The sequence below is a fragment of the Oncorhynchus mykiss genome, chromosome 3 (assembly GCF_057628025.1).
Source record: "Oncorhynchus mykiss isolate SJ-2025 chromosome 3, ASM5762802v1, whole genome shotgun sequence".
NCBI lineage: Eukaryota > Metazoa > Chordata > Actinopteri > Salmoniformes > Salmonidae > Oncorhynchus > Oncorhynchus mykiss.
The window spans coordinates 67,262,016-67,284,093 of NC_143024.1; the positions used below are offsets into that span (position 1 = coordinate 67,262,016).

The window sequence follows — 22,078 nt, forward strand, 5'->3', positions numbered from 1 at the left end:
ATTCTTTGAATTGTTTAGATAATACAGTGCCTTGCGAAAGTATTCGGCCCCCTTGAACTTTGCGACCTTTTGCCACATTTCAGGCTTCAAACATAAAGATATAAAACTGTATTTTTTTGTGAAGAATCAACAACAAGTGGGACACAATCATGAAGTGGAACGACATTTATTGGATATTTCAAACGTTTTTTAACAAATCAAAAACTGAACAATTGGACGTGCAAAATTATTCAGCCCCTTTACTTTCAGTGCAGCAAACTCTCTCCAGAAGTTCAGTGAGGATCTCTGAATGATCCAATGTTGACCTAAATGACTAATGATGATAAATACAATCCACCTGTGTGTAATCAAGTCTCCGTATAAATGCACCTGCACTGTGATAGTCTCAGAGGTCCGTTAAAAGCGCAGAGAGCATCATGAAGAACAAGGAACACACCAGGCAGGTCCGAGATACTGTTGTGAAGAAGTTTAAAGCCGGATTTGGATACAAAAAGATTTCCCAAGCTTTAAACATCCCAAGGAGCACTGTGCAAGCGATAATATTGAAATGGAAGGAGTATCAGACCACTGCAAATCTAACAAGACCTGGCCGTCCCTCTAAACTTTCAGCTCATACAAGGAGAAGACTGATCAGAGATGCAACCAAGAGGTCCATGATCACTCTGGATGAACTGCAGAGATCTACAGCTGAGGTGGGAGACTCTGTCCATAGGACAACAATCAGTCAGTCGTATATTGCACAAATCTGGCCTTTATGGAAGAGTGGCAAGAAGAAAGACATTTCTTAAAGATATCCATAAAAAGTGTCGTTTAAAGTTTGCCACAAGCCACCTGGGAGTCACACCAAACATGTGGAAGAAGGTGCTCTGGTCAGATGAAACCAAAATTGAACTTTTTGGCAACAATGCAAAACGTTATGTTTGGCGTAAAAGCAACACAGCTGAACACACCATCCCCACTGTCAAACATGGTGGTGGCAGCATCATGGTTTGGGCCTGCTTTTCTTCAGCAGGGACAGGGAAGATGGTTAAAATTGATGGGAAGATGGATGGAGCCAAATACAGGACCATTCTGGAAGAATGGCTGTACAGCTGTAATCGCAGTAAAAGGTGGCGCTACAAAGTATTAACTTAAGGGGGCTGAATAATTTTGCACGCCCAATTTTTCAGTTTTTGATTTGTTAAAAAAGTTTGAAATATCCAATAAATGTCGTTCCACTTCATGATTGTGTCCCACTTGTTGTTGATTCTTCACAAAAAAATACAGTTTTATATCTTTATGTTTGAAGCCTGAAATGTGGCAAAAGGTCGCAAAGTTCAAGGGGGCCGAATGCTTTCGCAAGGCACTGTAGATACTGTAGGCAAATAGACATAATTAAACTATTTTATTGGTCTGTTGATATATTTTTGGTGTCGTAGTTTTAACAACAACAATCAATAATCAGACCATTACTGAGAATTACAGCTAAGATTTTACATATACACTGAGTGTACAAAAAGAACACCTTCCTAATATTGAGTTGCACCCTTTCAGCCCTCAGCACAGCCTCAATTTGTCAGGACATGGACTACAAGTTGTCGAAAGCATTCCACAGGGATGCTGGCCCATGTTGACTCCAATGCTTCCCACAGTGGCTGGTGGACCAGTTTTGATACACATGGGAAAGTGTTGAGCAGGAAAAACCCAGCAGTGTTGCAGTTCTACTACCACCCTGTTCAAAGGCACTTCAATCGTTTGTCTTGCCAATTCACTCTCTGAATGGCACACATACACAATCCATGTCTCCATTGTCTCAAGGCGCTATACTAATTGAAGTGGATTTAACATGTAAGGGATCATAGCTTTCAGTTGGATTCACCTGGTCAGTCTATGTCATGGAAAGAGCAGGTGTTCCTAATTTTTATTATTTTTTTATTTATTTCACCTTTATTTAACCAGGTAGGCTAGTTGAGAACAAGTTCTCATTTGCAACTGCGACCTGGCCAAGATAAGGCATAGCAGTGTGAACAGACAACACAGAGTTACACATGGAGTAAACAATTAACAAGTCAATAACACAGTAGAAAAAAGGGGAGTCTATATATACATTGTGTGCAAAAGGCATGAGAAGGTAGGCAAATAATTACAATTATGCAGATTAACACTGGAGTGATAAATGATCAGATGGTTATGTAAAGGTAGAGATAGAGATATTGGTGTGCAAAAGAGCAGAAAAATAAATAAATAAAAACAGTATGGGGATGAGGTAGGTGAAAATGGGTGGGCTATTTACCAATAGACTATGTACAGCTGCAGCGATCGGTTAGCTGCTCAGATAGCAGATGTTTGAAGTTGGTGAGGGAGATAAAAGTCTCCAACTTCAGCGATTTTTGCAATTCGTTCCAATCACAGGCAGCAGAGAACTGGAACGAAAGGCGGCCAAATGAGGTGTTGGCTTTAGGGATGATCAGTGAGATACACCTGCTGGAGCGCGTGCTACGGATGGGTGTTGCCATCGTAACCAGTGAACTGAGATAAGGCGGAGCTTTACCTAGCATGGACTTGTAGATGACCTGGAGCCAGTGGGTCTGGCGACGAATATGTAGCGAGGGCCAGCCGACTAGAGCATACAAGTCGCAGTGGTGGGTGGTATAAGGTGCTTTAGTGACAAAACGGATGGCACTGTGATAAACTGCATCCAGTTTGCTGAGTAGAGTGTTGGAAGCAATTTTGTAGATGACATCGCCGAAGTCGAGGATCGGTAGGATAGTCAGTTTTACTAGGGTAAGTTTGGCGGCGTGAGTGAAGGAGGCTTTGTTGCGGAATAGAAAGCCGACTCTTGATTTGATTTTCGATTGGAGATGTTTGATATGGGTCTGGAAGGAGAGTTTAGAGTCTAGCCAGACACCTAGGTACTTATAGATGTCCACATAATGTTTTGTACACTCAGTGTATATTGTCCCTATTAAATCTCTTAAGAAAAGGGTCTTAACTGGCCTGGGCAGTAAAGCATTTGCCATAGTATGCAGAATGTCATTACCAGCTAGTAGTTGTAGTTGTAGCCTAGCCGTGTATGCCAAGTATCAGGGGAGGTCTGTCTCATCAGTCACAGTGGTCCCCTGTCCACATCAATACAGTCCTCCCAAAAACATCCAGGCTGTTCAAAGCCATGTAGACTAAACCAGACATCACAAATCAAATCAAATTTGATTGGTCACATACACATTTTTCCGATGCTATCACAGGTGCAGCTAAATGCTTATGCGTCTAGCTCCAACAGTGCAGTAATACCTAAAAATACAAAACAATACACACAAATCCACAAAATTAAAAAGTCAGTTCTTAACTGACTTGCCTGGTTAAATAAAAAATAATAAAAAAACAAAAAAAATGACAGTATATGATGGTGTGTATAGACAGTATGGACAGTATATGATGGTTTGTATAGACAGTATGGACAGTATATGATGGTGTGTATAGACAGTATATGATGGTGTGTATAGACAGTATAGACAGTATATGATGGTGTGTATAGACAGTATGGACAGTATATGATGGTGTGTATAGACAGTATATGATGGTGTGTATAGACAGTATAGACAGTATATGATGGTGTGTATAGACAGTATGGACAGTATATGATGGTTTGTATAGACAGTATAAACAGTATATGATGGTTTGTATAGACAGTATATGATGGTGTGTATAGACAGTATGGACAGTATATGATGGTGTGTATAGACAGTATATGATGGTGTGTATAGACAGTATGGACAGTATATGATGGTTTGTATAGACAGTATAGACAGTATATGATGGTTTGTATAGACAGTATATGATGGTGTGTATAGACAGTATGGACAGTATATGATGGTGTGTATAGACAGTATAGACAGTATATGATGGTGTGTATAGACAGTATAGACAGCATATGATGGTTTGTATAGACAGTATGGACAGTATATGATGGTTTGTATAGACAGTATGGACAGTATATGATGGTGTGTATAGACAGTATGGACAGTATATGATGGTGTGTATAGACAGTATATGATGGTGTGTATAGACAGTATGGACAGTATATGATGGTGTGTATAGACAGTATGGACAGTATATGATGGTGTGTATAGACAGTATGGACAGTATATGATGGTTTGTATAGACAGTATGGACAGTATATGATGGTGTGTATAGACAGTATAGACAGTATATGATGGTGTGTATAGACAGTATGGACAGTATATGATGGTGTGTATAGACAGTATATGATGGTTTGTATAGACAGTATGGACAGTATATGATGGTGTGTATAGACAGTATGGACAGTATATGATGGTTTGTATAGACAGTATGGACAGTATATGATGGTGTGTATAGACAGTATAGACAGTATATGATGGTGTGTATAGACAGTATGGACAGTATATGATGGTGTGTATAGACAGTATAGACAGCATATGATGGTGTGTATAGACAGTATAGACAGTATATGATGGTGTGTATAGACAGTATAGACAGTATATTATGGTGTGTATAGACAGTATAGACAGCATATGGTGGTGTGTATAGACAGTATGGACAGTATATGATGGTGTGTATAGACAGTATGGACAGTATATGATGGTGTGTATAGACAGTATAGACAGTATATGATGGTGTGTATAGACAGTATAGACAGTATATGATGGTGTGTATAGACAGTATGGACAGTATATGATGGTGTGTATAGACAGTATGGACAGTATATGATGGTGTGTATAGACAGTATATGATGGTGTGTATAGACAGTATGGACAGTATATGATGGTGTGTATAGACAGTATGGACAGTATATGATGGTGTGTATAGACAGTATATGATGTATAGACAGTATGGACAGTATAGACAGTATATGATGGTGTGTATAGACAGTATATGATGGTGTGTATTGACAGTATGGACAGTATAGACAGTATATGATGGTGTGTATAGACAGTATGGACAGTATAGACAGTATATGATGGTGTGTATAGACAGTATGGACAGTATGGACAGTATATGATGGTGTGTATGGACAGTATGGACAGTATAGACAGTATATGATGGTGTGTATAGACAGTATGGACAGTATATGATGGTGTGTATAGACAGTATATGATGGTGTGTATAGACAGTATGGACAGTATAGACAGTATATGATGGTGTGTATAGCCAGTATATGATGGTGTGTATAGACAGTATAGACAGTATAGACAGTATATGATGGTGTGTATAGACAGTATGGACAGTATATGATGGTGTGTATAGACAGTATATGATGGTGTGTATAGACAGTATAGACAGTATATGATGGTGTGTATAGACAGTATGGACAGTATAGACAGTATATGATGGTGTGTATAGACAGTATGGACAGTATATGATGGTGTGTATAGACAGTATGGACAGTATAGACAGTATATGATGGTGTGTATAGACAGTATGGACAGTATATGATGGTGTGTATTGACAGTATATGATGGTGTGTATAGACAGTATGGACAGTATAGACAGTATATGATGGTTTGTATAGACAGTATGGACAGTATATGATGGTGTGTATAGACAGTATAAACAGTATATGATGGTGTGTATAGACAGTATAGACAGTATATGATGGTGTGTATAGACAGTATGGACAGTATATGGTGGTGTGTATAGACAGTATGGACAGTATATAGTGGTGTGTATAGACAGTATGGACAGTATATGATGGTGTGTATAGACAGTATATGATGGTGTGTATAGACAGTATATGATGGTGAGTATAGACAGTTATGATGATGTGTATAGACAGTATGGACAGTATAGACAGTATATGATGGTGTGTATAGACAGTATGGACAGTATATGATGGTGTGTATTGACAGTATATGATGGTGTGTATAGACAGTATGGACAGTATAGACAGTATATGATGGTTTGTATAGACAGTATGGACAGTATATGATGGTGTGTATAGACAGTATAAACAGTATATGATGGTGTGTATAGACAGTATAGACAGTATATGATGGTGTGTATAGACAGTATGGACAGTATATGGTGGTGTGTATAGACAGTATGGACAGTATATAGTGGTGTGTATAGACAGTATGGACAGTATATGATGGTGTGTATAGACAGTATATGATGGTGTGTATAGACAGTATATGATGGTGAGTATAGACAGTTATGATGATGTGCATAGACAGTATGGACAGTATATGATGGTTTGTATAGACAGTATGGACAGTATATGATGGTGTGTATAGACAGTATATGATGGTGTGTATAGACAGTATGGACAGTATATGATGGTGTGTATAGACAGTATGATCAGTATATGACGGTTTGTTTAGACAGTATGGACAATATAGAATGGTTTGTATAGACAGTATGGACAGTATATGATGGTGTGTATAGACAGTATGGACAGTATATGATGGTGTGTGTAGACAGTATATGATGGTTTGTATAGACAGTATCGACAGTATATGATGGTGTGTATAGACAGCATATGATGGTTTGTATAGACAATATCGACAGTATATGATGGTGTGTATAGACAGTATGGACAGTATATGATGGTGTGTATAGACAGTATGGGCCGTATATGATGGTTTGTATAGACAGTAAGGACAATATATGATGGTGTGTATAGACAGTATGGACAGTATATGATGGTGTGTATAGACAGTATAGACAGCATATGATGGTTTGTATAGACAATATCGACAGTATATGATGGTGTGTATAGACAGTATGGACAGTATATGATGGTGTGTATAGACAGTATATGATGGTGTGTATAGACAGTATGGACAGTATATGATGGTGTGTATAGACACTATGGACAGTATATGAATAGAAAAGGTGTGTACAGCAGTAGTTATATAGGCTGAACATTGACTAGAATACAGTATATATATATAAAGTGGGTAAAACAGTATGTAAACATTATTAAAGTGAACAGTGTCACTAGCAGCACCTTACAAACGGCCACAGCAGCAACAACAACATCATCTTCAGTAACACTCCTCAGACACACAGTTCAACACATAGTCAGGCTGAATAAGTAGAGGAGGTCAACATCATCATCATCAGTAACACTCCTCGGACACACAGTTCAACACATAGTCAGGCTGAATAAGTAGAGGAGGTCAACATCATCATCATCAGTAACACTCCTCAGACACACAGTTCAACACATAGTCAGGCTGAATAAGTAGAGGAGGTCAACATCATCATCATCAGTAACACTCCTCGGACGCACAGTTCAACACATAGTCAGGCAGAATAAGTGGAGGAGGTCAACATCATCATCATCAGTAACACTCCTCGGACACACAGTTCAACACATAGTCAGGCTGAATAAGTAGAGGAGGTCAACATCATCATCATCAGTAACACTCCTCAGACACACAGTTCAACACATAGTCAGGCTGAATAAGTAGAGGAGGACAACATCATCATCATCAGTAACACTCCTCGGACACACAGTTCAACACATAGTCAGGCTGAATAAGTAGAGGAGGACAACATCATCATCATCATCATCATTTACAATCCTCGGACACACAGTTCAACACATAGTCAGGCTGAATAAGTAGAGGAGGACAACGACAACATCATCATCATCAGTAACACTCCTCAGACACACAGTTCAACACATAGTCAGGCTGAATAAGTAGAGGAGGACAACATCCTCATCATCATTTACAATCCTCGGACACACAGTTCAACACATAGTTAGGCTGAATAAGTAGAGGAGGACAACATCATCATCATCATCAGTAACACTCCTCAGACACAGAGTTCAACACATAGTCAGGCTGAATAAGTAGAGGAGGACAACATCATCATCAGTAACACTCCTCAGAAACACAGTTCAACACATAGTCAGGCAGAATAAGTAGAGGAGGACAATGACAACAACATCATCATCATCATCAGTAACACTCCTCGGACACACAGTTCAACACATAGTCAGGCTGAATAAGTAGAGGAGGTCAACATCATCATCATTATCATCATCAGTAACACTCCTCAGACACACAGTTCAACACATAGTCAGGCAGAATAAGTGGAGGTCAACATCATCATCATCAGTAACACTCCTCGGACACACAGTTCAACACATAGTCAGGCTGAATAAGTAGAGGAGGACAACAAATAATATATCTGCTCTTCATGCCCGCACACACACACACACACACACACACACACACACACACACACACACACACACACACACACACACACACACACACACACACACACACACACACATGCAAGCACACACTTACATACACATAGACACAGTTTAATGAATACATAACCAAAAGATAGTTGCGTGCACGCATAGATGACACATACACACACCCACACAGTTGCATGCTCTGACATAAAAACACACGCAAATACCAACTCACACACACACACACACACACACACACACACACACACACACACGACCCCCCCCCCCCTTCCCTACTCTTCCTCAAAAATACTTTTGTTTTTTAAAATAAGCGTTTATGTTAAATGAATAATTTCTGGCTTAAATTATACATTTTTTCCTCTGCGGTCACCAACCAAAATTACACAGAGTCTTGGCTATTTTCTCCCTGTTTGAATTGTGTCCTGCATACTTGTGTCCCAGCGGTGTATTTAAATTCTCTCCCAGCACCACGGCCTTTCTTTAATTAGATCCAGTTAGTAATTAACTGGTGCATATTGTTTATTTCAGTTATAAGGGTCTGAAGGCTTTTATAGAATGGAAGGGACAGACCTGTACTTTAAGGCTTCAGACAGTTAACAGTGGCCGGTTGGCCAGCCACGCTGTAGGCCTCAGAGAGGAGAGTACATTGTTGCTGTGCTGCCACGTTACAGGGTCAGAGAGATATACAGGACAAACGTTTTGAGTTTGATTTTGTTTAGTGGATGTACAGATGACTCTAGACCTATTGTGAAATATGAGTCCTGTCACTCACAGTTTTGGTAGACATTGCCCCTAACCACAGATCTAGGATCAGATTACTTTGAATCATTACCTGGCTCCTAACCTCAACCATTCGACGCATAAATAAATATCTGACCTTGTATCAGTGGTTAGGGGTAACTTCTTCCTTCTCTTTCACACATCCTTATTCCAGTCATATATACAACGTGTTGTGGTGACTTACAGAACATAACAGTATTGGCAGAATGTCTTCCTTCACCCTCACTGATTGTCCACTTTGTGTTTGGACCCCAGGAAGAGTAGCTGCTGCTTTGGCCGCAGCTACTGGGGATCCCTAATAAATACAAATACTTACCAGATAGACAGATGAATATGAGCGCTAGGTTCGGTTATGATGATATGAAGTAGAACGGCTGTGTGAGTCATGCATGTGGGGTTTCCCCTGGGGGGAGGGGAGGGGGGGGGAGGGGGTACGAGAACTGGAACCAGCTTGGAATGAGGAGCCCTTCGTGTGTAGCTAGCCTGCTGCATCGCTTAAGCCTTGTTCCATAGGTCAGTGTGTGTCTCTCTCTCTCTGTCTGTCTGTTTGACTGTCGTTGTCTGTCTGTCTGTCTGTGTGTGTGTGTGATTCTGTCGCTGTGTGTGTGTCTGTGTGTGTGTGTGTGATTCTGTCGCTGTGTGTGTGTCTGTGTGTGTGTGATTCTGTCGCTGTGTGTGTGTCTGTGTGTGCGTGTGTAGACATACGTGTTTCTGTGTGTCTGTGAGTAAGAGCCAATTTATGCTTGATACCAAAATGTGGTCAGAGGCGCGTATTCATGGTGTGACGCAATTGCGAAGCGTCCGGAGGCACGCAGAGGCCAAACTGATCTCAGTACCACATCGCTGGGCGCCTTTCAAATGTTATAACAATGGGGAAGGCTCTGTATACCTCGCATTGAAATGATTGGTTGACGGTTGGTGAAAGCGGGAGGTCTTGTATAAATGCAAACTCACCTCTTTGACAACTTCCTTCACAACAACTCAACGCTGCTTGGCAAAGTGAAAAAAGTATGAATGTCCTTCTGCAGAGGCCATATCACCGTAAATGCTGCACGGCCAATGAAGACTGCGGATTGACCATGCAGCGCCTTTAAGAGAGAGAGAGAGAGAAAAGGAGAAGGAAAGAGGACAAGCCTGTGTGTGTTTGTGTGGATGGGCACATATTGGCACAAGCCAAGCCACCAGTTGGCCACATGAAGGGACGTCTTTGGGAGGCGGAATTTTTATGTGGAAACGGGAACAATGATTTCTATTAAAAAAAATATGGACATGAAGCAGGGGCCATATAACAAGGGGCCAAAACTGATTCATTAATAATGAATTCACCACTGCTATGCGTGTGTATGCATACTTGTGCACTTTAAAATGCATGCCAAACAAAAAAACATTGATTTCAAAGTTTAACAAACCATGCAACTCTATACACAAGGACTACTTTTAAGAATTTACACCAAACATCTGACAAAAACAGTGCAGATGCAAAGTTTGGTAACAGAATTTCGGTAAAATATTCTCCAAAAACTCTGTTAAATATCCACTCCGAATTAAGATTCAAAGATGTCTGCAGAGAGAATGGGGTGCCAGCTATGACATGACACCTTGACTTAAAAAAATATATATTTTGGTTGTTGAACTACAGTAAGTGGATTTACACCCGGTAACAGAATTGGGTTAAGGTTAGGGTCATGGGTCCCTGATCTGTCCTATACATAAATGAATGATATTAATGTTATTTTCTTCATGGGGATATATCCTAAATAGGTACCTATACCCTCGACTCTCCTCTGACCCCTAGCTAGCCGGCCTATACCCTCCACTGTCCTCAGGCCCCCTAGCTAGCTGGCCTATACCCTCCACTCTCCTCTGACCCCTAGCTAGCCGGCCTATACCCTCCACTGTCCTCAGGCCCCCTAGCTAGCTGGCCTATACACTCCACTGTCCTCAGGCCCCCTAGCTAGCCGGCCTATACCCTCCACTGTCCTCAGGCCCCCTAGCTAGCCGGCCTATACCCGCCACTGTCCTCTGACCCCTTAGCTAGCGGGCCTATACCCTCCACTGTCCTCTGACCCCTAGCTAGCCGGCCTATACCCTCCACTGTCCTCCGCCCCCTAGCTAGCCGGCCTATACCCTCCACTGTCCTCAGACCCCCTAGCTAGCCGGCCTATACCCTCCACTGTCCTCCGGCCCCCTAGCTAGCCGGCCTATACCCTCCACTGTCCTCTGACCCCCTAGCTAGCCGGCCTATACCCTCCACTGTCCTCTGACCCCTTAGCTAGCCGGCCTATACCCTCCACTGTCCTCTGACCCCCTAGCTAGCCGGCCTATACCCTCCACTGTCCTCTGACCCCCTAGCTAGCCGGCCTATACCCTCCACTGTCCTCTGACCCCCTAGCTAGCCGGCCTATACCCTCCACTGTCCTCTGACCCCCTAGGTAGCCGGCCTATACCCTCCACTGTCCTCTGACCCCCTAGCTAGCCGGCCTATACCCTCCACTGTCCTCTGACCCCCTAGCTAGCCGGCCTATACCCTCCACTGTCCTCTGACCCCTTAGCTAGCCGGCCTATACCCTCCACTGTCCTCTGACCCCCTAGCTAGCCGGCCTATACCCTCCACTGTCCTCTGACCCCTTAGCCAGCCGGCCTATACCCTCCACTGTCCTCTGACCCCCTAGCTAGCCGGCCTATACCCTCCACTGTCCTCCGCCCCCTAGCTAGCCGGCCTATACCCTCCACTGTCCTCAGACCCCCTAGCTAGCCGGCCTATACCCTCCACTGTCCTCCGGCCCCCTAGCTAGCCGGCCTATACCCTCCACTGTCCTCTGACCCCCTAGCTAGCCGGCCTATACCCTCCACTGTCCTCTGACCCCTTAGCTAGCCGGCCTATACCCTCCACTGTCCTCTGACCCCCTAGCTAGCCGGCCTATACCCTCCACTGTCCTCTGACCCCCTAGCTAGCCGGCCTATACCCTCCACTGTCCTCTGACCCCCTAGCTAGCCGGCCTATACCCTCCACTGTCCTCTGACCCCCTAGGTAGCCGGCCTATACCCTCCACTGTCCTCTGACCCCCTAGCTAGCCGGCCTATACCCTCCACTGTCCTCTGACCCCCTAGCTAGCCGGCCTATACCCTCCACTGTCCTCTGACCCCTTAGCTAGCCGGCCTATACCCTCCACTGTCCTCTGACCCCCTAGCTAGCCGGCCTATACCCTCCACTGTCCTCTGACCCCTTAGCCAGCCGGCCTATACCCTCCACTGTCCTCTGACCCCCTAGCTAGCCGGCCTATACCCTCCACTGTCCTCCGGCCCCCTAGCTAGCCAGACTATACCCTCCACTGTCCTTTGACCCCCTAGCTAGCCGGCCTATACCCTCCACTGTCCTCTGACCCCCTAGCTAGCCGGCCTATACCCTCCACTGTCCTCCGGCCCCCTAGCTAGCCGGCCTATACCCTCCACTGTCCTCCGACCCCATAGCCAGCCGGCCTATACCCTCCACTACACAATGTGACACACAATGAGGAAAGCAGATCAACTCTCCCAAATCAAAGCTAACCGAGCTATATAAACAGAAAGCACTCAGAGAGAGGAGAGGGAAAATGATCTGAGAGGAGGGGGATGAAGGAGGGCAGTTCTACACAAATTGTCTTCATCTGTCTCCATAGCTTTTCCTCACTAATTCAGTATCTGGGCAAAATATCTATCCACAGATACACAGTTAGTAGTGGAAGAAACAGCAGAGTTCCTTGCCTTCCTCTCTGGGACTGAAGGATTGGATCACTTAACCCATCTTTAGTACAGGGCACAACTGAGACTAACACCTATTGTTGAAAGAATAGGACGGAAATGTGTTTTGCAGTGTTATGGTTGGGCAATGTCCCATTGTCTCCACCACGTCTGTGTTTTTTAAAGCAATACAGTACTGCTTCTTTGGATGCACGACACTGAAGCTGTTTGACTATTAGATTGGATTGTGTGCACCCACACACACATTTATATAAATATATATATATATATATATGTGTGTGTGTGTGTGTGTGTGTGTGTGTGTGTGTGTGTGTGTGAGAGAGAGAGAGAGAGATATCTATCAGGTCCCGTCTGGCTCTGATTTAGAGGATAGTAATGTGATTAGCATTGTTTAGTTTTCACAGCTCCAGTCAGCAAGAGTCTCAGGGAAGGCCCTCTGTGTGTTCATGTTTACAGTATTATTGTTCTGTTATTTATATCTAAGAGGTCCAGATCTTACGCAGTTATTCCCTTTCTCCTTTTTCCACACTCATTGGCTCTGTTTGTAGATCATTGGCGTGGGTTGTAGATGGACATTTATTTGTAAGGCTTTCATACAAAGCTAAAGAACACCCACAAACTACAGGGAACCGTAGTGTGTAGTGTAGTGGTAAGTGAGGAGAGGAAAACGCATTAGAAATACAGACATAATGTATCTCTTTATTCTCTGCTCCAACTCTCAATATGACTAATGACAGCCATGAGCAACATCAGACACTTTGTCTCTGAGGCAATATAGTGGTGAATTATACAGCAGTTTTTAGTGTTTTAAGGCTGGGCTGTAACAAAAGCCTGCACCACTCAATTAGTGGCAGCAGGGGTTGGGGTATCTCTCCCAACCCTGACAAACCTGTTCTATAGAATAGTTTCCTCGTATTACCCTGCCCAACCCATCCCACCTCTCCCTCATACAATGAGGGCCACTTTTACAGCGTTCAATTTAGGTTGATCAAACAACCATTGACCTGTTTTATTGCAGGTATTACTGAGTGGGTTGACGTGTTGCCCCAGCCTTCTATACACTGTCTTGTCTTGTCTGTCTGCTATGTTGACGTCTTCTGCCCGGTGTGTGTGTGTGTGGTTAATGTTAATGGGGCTAGCTCATTGGGTGTCTCTTCCATAGTTGATAAGGTTCTAATAGATAAGGCTCTATCTGCTGTGCAGCCTCAAAGGAACTGGTCCGCTGGGAGAGAGAGACCTTCACACACACACACACACACACACACACACACACACCTGGACAGATATCCATTGGCACGTAAACACAAACACAGACAGCAAACCCACATGTTCACACACTCAGACAGACGGACAGATAGGGAGTCATGTGCCAACTGGCACTTTGTTAGCAACCCCCGAAGTGCAAACACTTTGTTCTCCCTGCAAAGCCATGTTTTCTGTAGGTGCATACTGCCCACGCACACACGCACACACACGCACACACACGCACACACACGCACATATTCTCTGATCCTCTCAATTTCATGGAGGTTTTATTCTGGGCAGTGTTACCAGGGGTTAAGTACTGTGGTGATGATGTCATGGAACAATATAATGATGTTGGGGGTTAATTAAGTTTACCTCTCCCTATTACTGTGTGTGTTTTTGAGCGGGGGGAGCTGATATTATTTGTCTCACTACTCTCTCTCTCTCTCTCTTTCTCTCTCTCTCTCTCGCTCTCTCTCTCTCTCTCTCTCTCTCTCTCCCTCACTCTCTCTCGCTATCTCTCTCTCTCTCTCCCTCGCTCTCTCTCGCTATCTCTCTCTCTCTCTCTCGCTATCTCTCTCTTTCGCTCTCCCTCGCTATCTCTCTCTCTCTCTCTCTCTCGCTATCTCTCGCTCTCTCTTTCAGGCATCATCAAGGTGGGTCGTTGGAACCCTCTGCCCATTCACTTCCTATCAGATGCTCCTGAAGCCACGGTGGCTGATATGTTGCTGGATGTCTATCACATGGTCACCCTCCGCATTCAGCTACAGAGGTGTGTGTGTGTGTGTGTGTGTGTGTGTGTGTGTGTGTGTGTGTGTGTGTGTGTGTGTGTGTGTGTGTGTGTGTGTGTGTGTGTGTGTGTGTGTGTGTGTGTGTGTGTGTGTTACTTGCTGTTGAGGGGTGAGGAGGAAAATGTGGTGGGCAAATATAGCTTTAGCTACACAGACTATAAACTTACAGTGACAGAATTTATTGAAAGGCTTTGTATTTCCACTGTTTAGATTGATTTTGGAGATACTACAACATTCCAACTGTTGGAATAAAGTTGGAGTATTTCAATGTTATTAAATCAGACAGAGTTCCTTTGGGTGACTGATGTCATCTTGGCATTTTCTACATTTTCACTATAGGCCTCTGTAGTTCAACAGTTTACTGTTGTGGAGTATTAGGTTTAAAATCTAAATTGGGAACGATCCAAGGAGCCAGCTAGCCCAGATCCCAACATCAGAGATTGATTTATTATCTGCATTTTTCTCCAAGAGGGCTTTCATGTCAGTAACTTGCACTTTTCCAAAGAATCAGTGAACATGGCCCTGATAGCCAGATAAACAGAGATGGATAGACTCCAGATAATTGGAATGTGGTCCTTATTGTGTTGTCGCATACCATCCAGCTTTGTTTACATCTGTCTCCATGATGATGGTATTGCCTGACATGTATAGTATTGCCATGGTGATGAGAGGAAGCCCATTGGCCGGCAGTGGGAGAAGATGGATTTTGGCCGACATTCTGCAAAAATTCTCATCAAAGAAACATTTGATCTCAATATAGACTTCTATTCCCCAAACCTTGCCAAAGTTTTTTTTTTTAATGGCATTGTTTAGAAGGAGTGCAAGGGCGAATTTAGTTATTGCACACTCTCACTTCACAGAGAAGATGTTCTCTAACATGCTAGAACGTGCCAACAGGATCTCGCTAGCTCGTGCTTGGATCTGCCCACTATGATTAATTTGCTCCCATTGGAAACAACAGGCTGTGGTCTATCTTGGGTTAGTTATAAAAATCTTTGGTATTGCCCTTAGCGACTGATGTGAGTTGAGGCAAATAAATAGGTGGTTTGTGGAATAGTACAATATCTGGATAGGACAGTGTAGACCAATTCCCTAGTTATTGACTAAATAGTTCTGACTTCAAGAATTCAGTCACTATGATGCAGTGATGAACTTACACAAGGCTGGTGCAACCTAACCTTGTTAAACCAGACTGAAAACAGCATTCAGTATAGATTAGCGAGGCTACGTGCAACCAGCCCCAGGACAGGAAATAGGAAGTGACTGACTTTTTTTATGGTTCTGTAGCTTTGCCAAGTTGGAGGACCTTCCGTCAGAGCAGTGGAACCACGCCACGGTGAGGAACGCCCTCAAGGAGCTTCTCAAGGAGATGAACCAGAGCACACTGGCCAAGGAGTGCCCCCTCTCACAGGTGATACTGCACCCCTATCAAACCTCCACAACACTCCAATACTACCCTGATCTGCTCAATTCTCTCACAATCAGGGATCTAAAAATGTGACAATTTTGGTCGCATATGCTCCTAAATATACACTGAGTGCACAAAACTGGAATGTGTTCACTGAACAGTGAACACATTCCTAATATTGAGTTGCACCCCCTTTTGCCCTCAGAACAGCATCAATTCATCGGGGCATGGACTCTACAAGGTGTCGAAAGCGTTCCACAGGGATGCTTACCCATGTTGACTCCAATGCTTCCCACAGTTGTGTCAAGTTGGCTGGATGTCTTTGGGTGGTGGAGCATTCTTGGTGTACATGGGAAATTGTTGAGGGTAAAAAAATCTGGCAGCGTGGCAGTTCTTGACACACTCAAACCGATACGCCTGGTACCTACTACCATATCCGTTGAAAAGCACTTAAATCTTTTGTCTTGCCCATTCATCCTTTGAATGGCACATATACACAATCCATGTCTCAATTGTCTCAAGGCTTAAAAATAGTTCTGTAACCTGTCTCCTCCCTTTCATGAAAACTGATTGAAGTGGATTTAACAAGTGACATCAATAAGGGATCATAGCCTTCACCTGGATTCACCTGGTCAGTCTATGTCATGGAGAGAAAAAGTGAGCGCAGATTTGTGACAGTGATGGTCGCACCATAACTAAGAGAACCTACTGTTCAAACGTTGCGACCCATTACCTGCACTACGTTTCTTTCCTTCTAATGCGCATTGGCGCTGCAGCTTTATGCATCTCCATTGGCAGGCCTGCATTTTATATTCATAAACCATGACGCAGGCCATTAACACTTCGTTAAGTCATGTTACCTCGTTAGCTAGCTAGTTAACAACCTGGTAACTTTACCAGTATATCTGAACATTAGGGGGCACAGAAAGAATGGAAAAGACATAGCTTCTTCAGAAGATCAATCATCATAGCAATGAATGAATGACAGATTCACACGCCATCTCTCAGAACCTCGCTGACACTCTTAAAGAGACAGTGTACAATTTTCAATGTAATTCATCTCAATAGGAGACCATGCTTATTACACAATGTAGAAACCTAGAATTCCCCAAATGACTTTATGTGTGTGTGTTATTTATGTATCTGTGCATGCTGTGTTTAAATGGAGCTCAATGCGTGGGTGTTGATCCCTGCGTCAATTGCATCCATGTGTGCTGCTATGGTGATGGGCTAGATTTCAATGGGTGGCTTCCCCTGGTGATATATGTATATATTTTTCAATGATAGTTTGTGTATGTGTGTGTTTGTGTGTGCAAGTGAGCGAGCATTCAAATTGATCGCCAATTAAACATCTCTCTCCTTCTCTCTCTCCCCTTCTCTCTCCTTCTCTCTCTCTACAGAGTATGATTTCCTCAATAGTAAACAGCTCCTACTATGCCAATGTCTCCACTGCCAAATGCCAGGAATTTGGACGCTGGTACAAGAAGTACAAGAAAATCAAAGGTTAGAATTGTGACCTCTGGGAACTCCCAACTAGCATGGACCAATTCTCAGTGTCTTAGACCAATTCTCAGTGTCTTGGACCACTGCACCACTTGGGAGCCCGAACCGTCTCACAACCACTTTACTAACTGTCTGCTGTCCTTCTCTAACCTATACCTTAGCCAATGATTACTATGTACTGGATTGGCCAAGCCACTTGAGTGACAGCCTATTAGCGGCCAATGGCCATTCCCAGTCCTGTCCTGACCCCTGGCTGCCATCTGAAAGAGGGAGGAAGAGAAGATAATAAAGGAAATCTATAGTCGCCTGTTAACTGGCATCTCCTTCACACAGGGAGCACTGACTCTTCTTTATTAGAACCAGCTGATCTGTCCAGTGTAACCACAACCACAGGGGGTTCTACAGTACAACACAGGCCTGCCTCACAGACAGTCACACACAGACCACTGACCCCTCCTCAGCCTGTCTGTCTGTTTGTCTCTCCATCCGCCCATCCAGCACACAACGCCTGCATGGGACAATTTCTCCCCTACTCTCCAGCCCCCTTGTCCCCCATCCCGCACACACATACATGTGTACGCACACATACACACACGCACACACACTCCCCCATAGCTCTATAATTACCCTGCCGGACAGATCAAAGCAAAGCCTAAACCACAAACACAGAGTCACAGAGAGACCAGAGGAGAATAAAGTGATGTGGAGGGAGGCAGCGGTTGTCTGACAGAGTGAGTTGATGCAGTGTTGGGTTACACAGCCACTCCACTATTAGTTCTGGTCTCTGCCTGGCAGGGAAAAACACATGCTGTACGTTCACTAGCCTCCAGATGTGGACACAGTGAGTAATGGGTGATCACCCATTGACTGGCTGTCCTGTCAGTCATAGTCGAGAAGTGCGCATAGGTGTAGAGGAGAGGAATGTGTGTACAGTAGGTGTTTGTGTTGTTAAGTGTTGCATCTCTCACTCTATTTCTCTCGTTTCCTAGGAGATTATCTGGAGAAGATGTGGCCAGGAAGAGATAATTCAGAAATCAAAGGTGAGGAATCCACTGTTTGTACTGTTTCTATGATTGAAGTTAGAATGTGGCCCACTATGTTAGACCAGCATCACACTCATCTCCCCTTCCTTCCTTCCTTCCTTCCTTCCTTCCTTCCTTCCTTCCTTCCTTCCTTCCTTCCTTCCTTCCTTCCTTTCTTTCTTTCTTTCTTTCTTTCTTTCTTTTTTCTTTCTTTCTTTCTTTCTTTCTTTCTTTCTTCCTTTCTTTCTTTCTTTCTTTTTTTCTTTCTTCCTTCCTTCCTTCCTTCCTTCCTTTTCCTTCCCCAGTGGAGAGAGACAGCCTGGCAGACTTCTGTGTCATGGGCCATCGTCCCCCTCCCCACCTGGCCCAGCTCAGCCACCTTGGAGGGGGTGGAGGTACCCTCCTCAAGGGTGGATCTGGAGACCCCCACAACCCCTCCCAACCCCCACAACAACAACCCCAACAACAACACCCTCCCTCGCCCCACGGCCAGCTCCACCACAGCCCCCCTCTGCGTGGCCAGATCCCCCCTCCCGGCCCTCCAGCCTCCCTTCAGCCTCTCCTTGGCCCAGGCGGGCTTCTCTCCCCCCAGCTTAGCCCTCAGCTTGTCCGACAGCAGCTAGCCATGGCTCACCTCATCAACCAGCAGCTCGCTGTTAACCGCCTGCTAGCCCACCAGCACCCACAGGCCCTCAACCAGCAGTTCCTCAACCACCCTCCCATCCCTCGGCCCTCCAAGGCAGGGGGCCCTGGGGACCCCGGGAACAACCCGTCTGCTGCGGAAGTCTCCACTGATATCTACCAGCACGTCAGGGACGAACTGAAGAGAGCTAGCGTCTCACAGGCTGTGTTCGCTCGCGTGGCTTTCAACAGAACACAGGTAACCAGACTAACAGAACACAGTTAACAGAATACAGGGAACCATAGAATGCTGGTGATATACTGTAACAGAACACATGTAAACATAGAACACAGGTGACATGGGTAACAGAACACAGGTAACCATAGAACACAGGTGACAAGGTAACAGAACACATGTAAACATAGAACACAGGTGACATAGGTAACAGAACACAGGTAACCATAGAACACAGGTGACAAGGTAACAGAACACATGTAAACATAGAACACAGGTGACATAGGTAACATAACACAGGTAACCATAGAACACAGGTGACATAGGTAACAGAACACAGGTAATCATAGTACACAGGTGACATAGGTAACAGAACACAGGTAACCATAGAACACAGGTGACATGGGTAACAGAACACAGGTAACCATAGAACACAGGTGACATAGGTAACAGAACACAGGTAACCATAGAACACAGGTGACATGGGTAACAGAACACAGGTAACCATAGAACACAGGTGACATAGGTAACAGAACACAGGTAACCATAGAACACAGGTGACATAGGTAACAGAACACATGTAACCATAAAACACAGGTGGCATGGGTAACAGAACACAGGTAACCATAAAACACAGGTGACATACAGTAGGTAACAGAACACCGGTAACCATAGAACACAGGTGACATGGGTAACAGAACACAGGTAACCATAGAACACAGGTGACATAGGTAACAGAACACAGGTGACCATACATGGATGGCCTTCAACAGAATACAGGGCAGGAAACCCACCAAGTATGTAGCCACACATAGTGCAGTGCAGGGCAGGGGTAAAGGACTGAAGACAGGATGAGAGGATAGAATAACGTAATGTCAATGCTGATGTCCCATTTACAAAACGATTTGGAATATTGGGATGACTTTGAGATAAGTCAGCAGTAATATTTCTATGATTTGGTTTCTCCTCGGGGGTTTCAGCCAGTTTCAATTTAATGAGAGTTATGAGTGAGGTAAGCTGATGCCACAGCTTGCTGTGTTTCCCCGCTCCAGTTCAGTCTCTTTCTCCGCCCTCCCAGCAGTACACACACCTGCTGCATTCACACACAGTCACGCCCCATTAGAGCCAATATGGAGCTCACATGAAGGGTTTAGGGCAGGTGAAGTGTGCATGTGTGTGTTGTGCGTGCATGCATGCACATGGTTGTACGAGCGAGTGCGTACAGTGCGTGTGTGTGCAACCACTCATTCTAAATGTATACGTTTGCGGCGTGTGTGCATGTGTGTGTGTGTGTGCACCAGGGCCTGCTGTCGGAGATCCTGCGGAAGGAGGAGGACCCTCGCTCTGCCTCTCAGTCCCTGCTGGTCAACCTCAAAGCCATGCAGAACTTCCTCAACCTCCCTGAGGGGGAGAGAGACCGTATTTACCAGGAGGAGCGTGAGCGCAGCATGAACCCCCCTGTCGGCCTGCCCCCTACCCCTAGCTCCAGCCCCGGGGGCCCCCGCCTCTCACAGGTACCCCGCCCACCACCCACTGCCCTCCAAAACTACCATAGACATTCTCCACCAAGCTCCTCTACAGCAGGGCCTGTGTGTGTCTGGTTGATTGTGGTGTGTCTTGTCTGTCTTTGTGCCTTGTTGATGGTTTATATTGTCTGTATGTTTTAGTTTCTGTCTGGCGGTTGGTTTGGTTGGTGTCTGTGGTTCTGCATCTCAGTGGTCTAAGGTTCTGCATCTCAGTGGTCTAAGGTTCTGCATCTCAGTGGTCGAAGGCTCTGTATCTCAGTGGTCTAAGGTTCTGCATCTCAGTGGTCTAAGGCTCTGCATCTCAGTGGTCTAAGGTTCTGCATCTCAGTGGTCTAAGGTTCTGCATCTCAGTGGTCTAAGGTTCTGCATCTCAGTGGTCGAAGGCTCTGTATCTCAGTGGTCTAAGGTTCTGCATCTCAGTGGTCTAAGGCTCTGCATCTAAGTGGTTGAAGGCTCTGTATCTCAGTGGTCTAAGGTTCTGCATCTCAGTGGTCTAAGGCTCTGCATCTCAGTGCCAGCTGTGCCACTAGAGATTCTGGGTTCGAGTCCAGGCTCTGTCACAGCCGGCCGCAACCGGGAGACCCATGGGGCGGCGCACAATTGGCCCAGCGTCGTCCAGGTTAGGGGATGATAGTGACTAGTGACTCCTGTGGCGAGCCGGGCGCAGTGCACGGTGACACGGTCGCCAGGTGTACAGTGTTTCCTCCGACACATTGGTGTGGCTGGCTTCCGGGTTAAGTGGGCATTGTGTCAAGAAGCAGTGCGGCTTGGTTGGGTTGTGTTTCGGAGGACGCACGGCTCTCGACCTTCGCCTCTCCCGAGTCCGTACGGGAGTTGCAGCGATGAGACAAGACTGTAACTACCAATTGGATACCACGAAATTGGGGAGAAATAGAGGCTACATTATTTTTTTAAGTAACATTATTTAAAAAAAAGATTAGTCTTCCACTCGAGGGGATCTACCAAGTCAGGGTTAAAAAATAGACTGGGAAAGGGGATAGTACTAAAG

General features: G+C 44.7%; 1 protein-coding gene across 7 annotated transcripts in view; it reads left to right on the plus strand.

The window, feature by feature from the left end:
- LOC110504295 (DNA-binding protein SATB2) overlaps window positions 1-22,078 on the plus strand; it is a 68,585-nt gene that overhangs the window by 29,060 nt on the left and 17,447 nt on the right. For all 7 annotated transcript variants that reach the window (XM_036974639.2, XM_090229977.1, XM_036974636.2 and 4 more), the window contains 6 exons: window positions 14,609-14,735; window positions 16,042-16,165; window positions 17,563-17,665; window positions 18,655-18,705; window positions 18,993-19,567; window positions 20,845-21,057. In XM_036974639.2, the coding sequence (XP_036830534.1) occupies window positions 14,609-14,735; window positions 16,042-16,165; window positions 17,563-17,665; window positions 18,655-18,705; window positions 18,993-19,567; window positions 20,845-21,057 (1,193 nt within the window). The remainder of the gene's footprint in view (window positions 1-14,608; window positions 14,736-16,041; window positions 16,166-17,562; window positions 17,666-18,654; window positions 18,706-18,992; window positions 19,568-20,844; window positions 21,058-22,078) is intronic.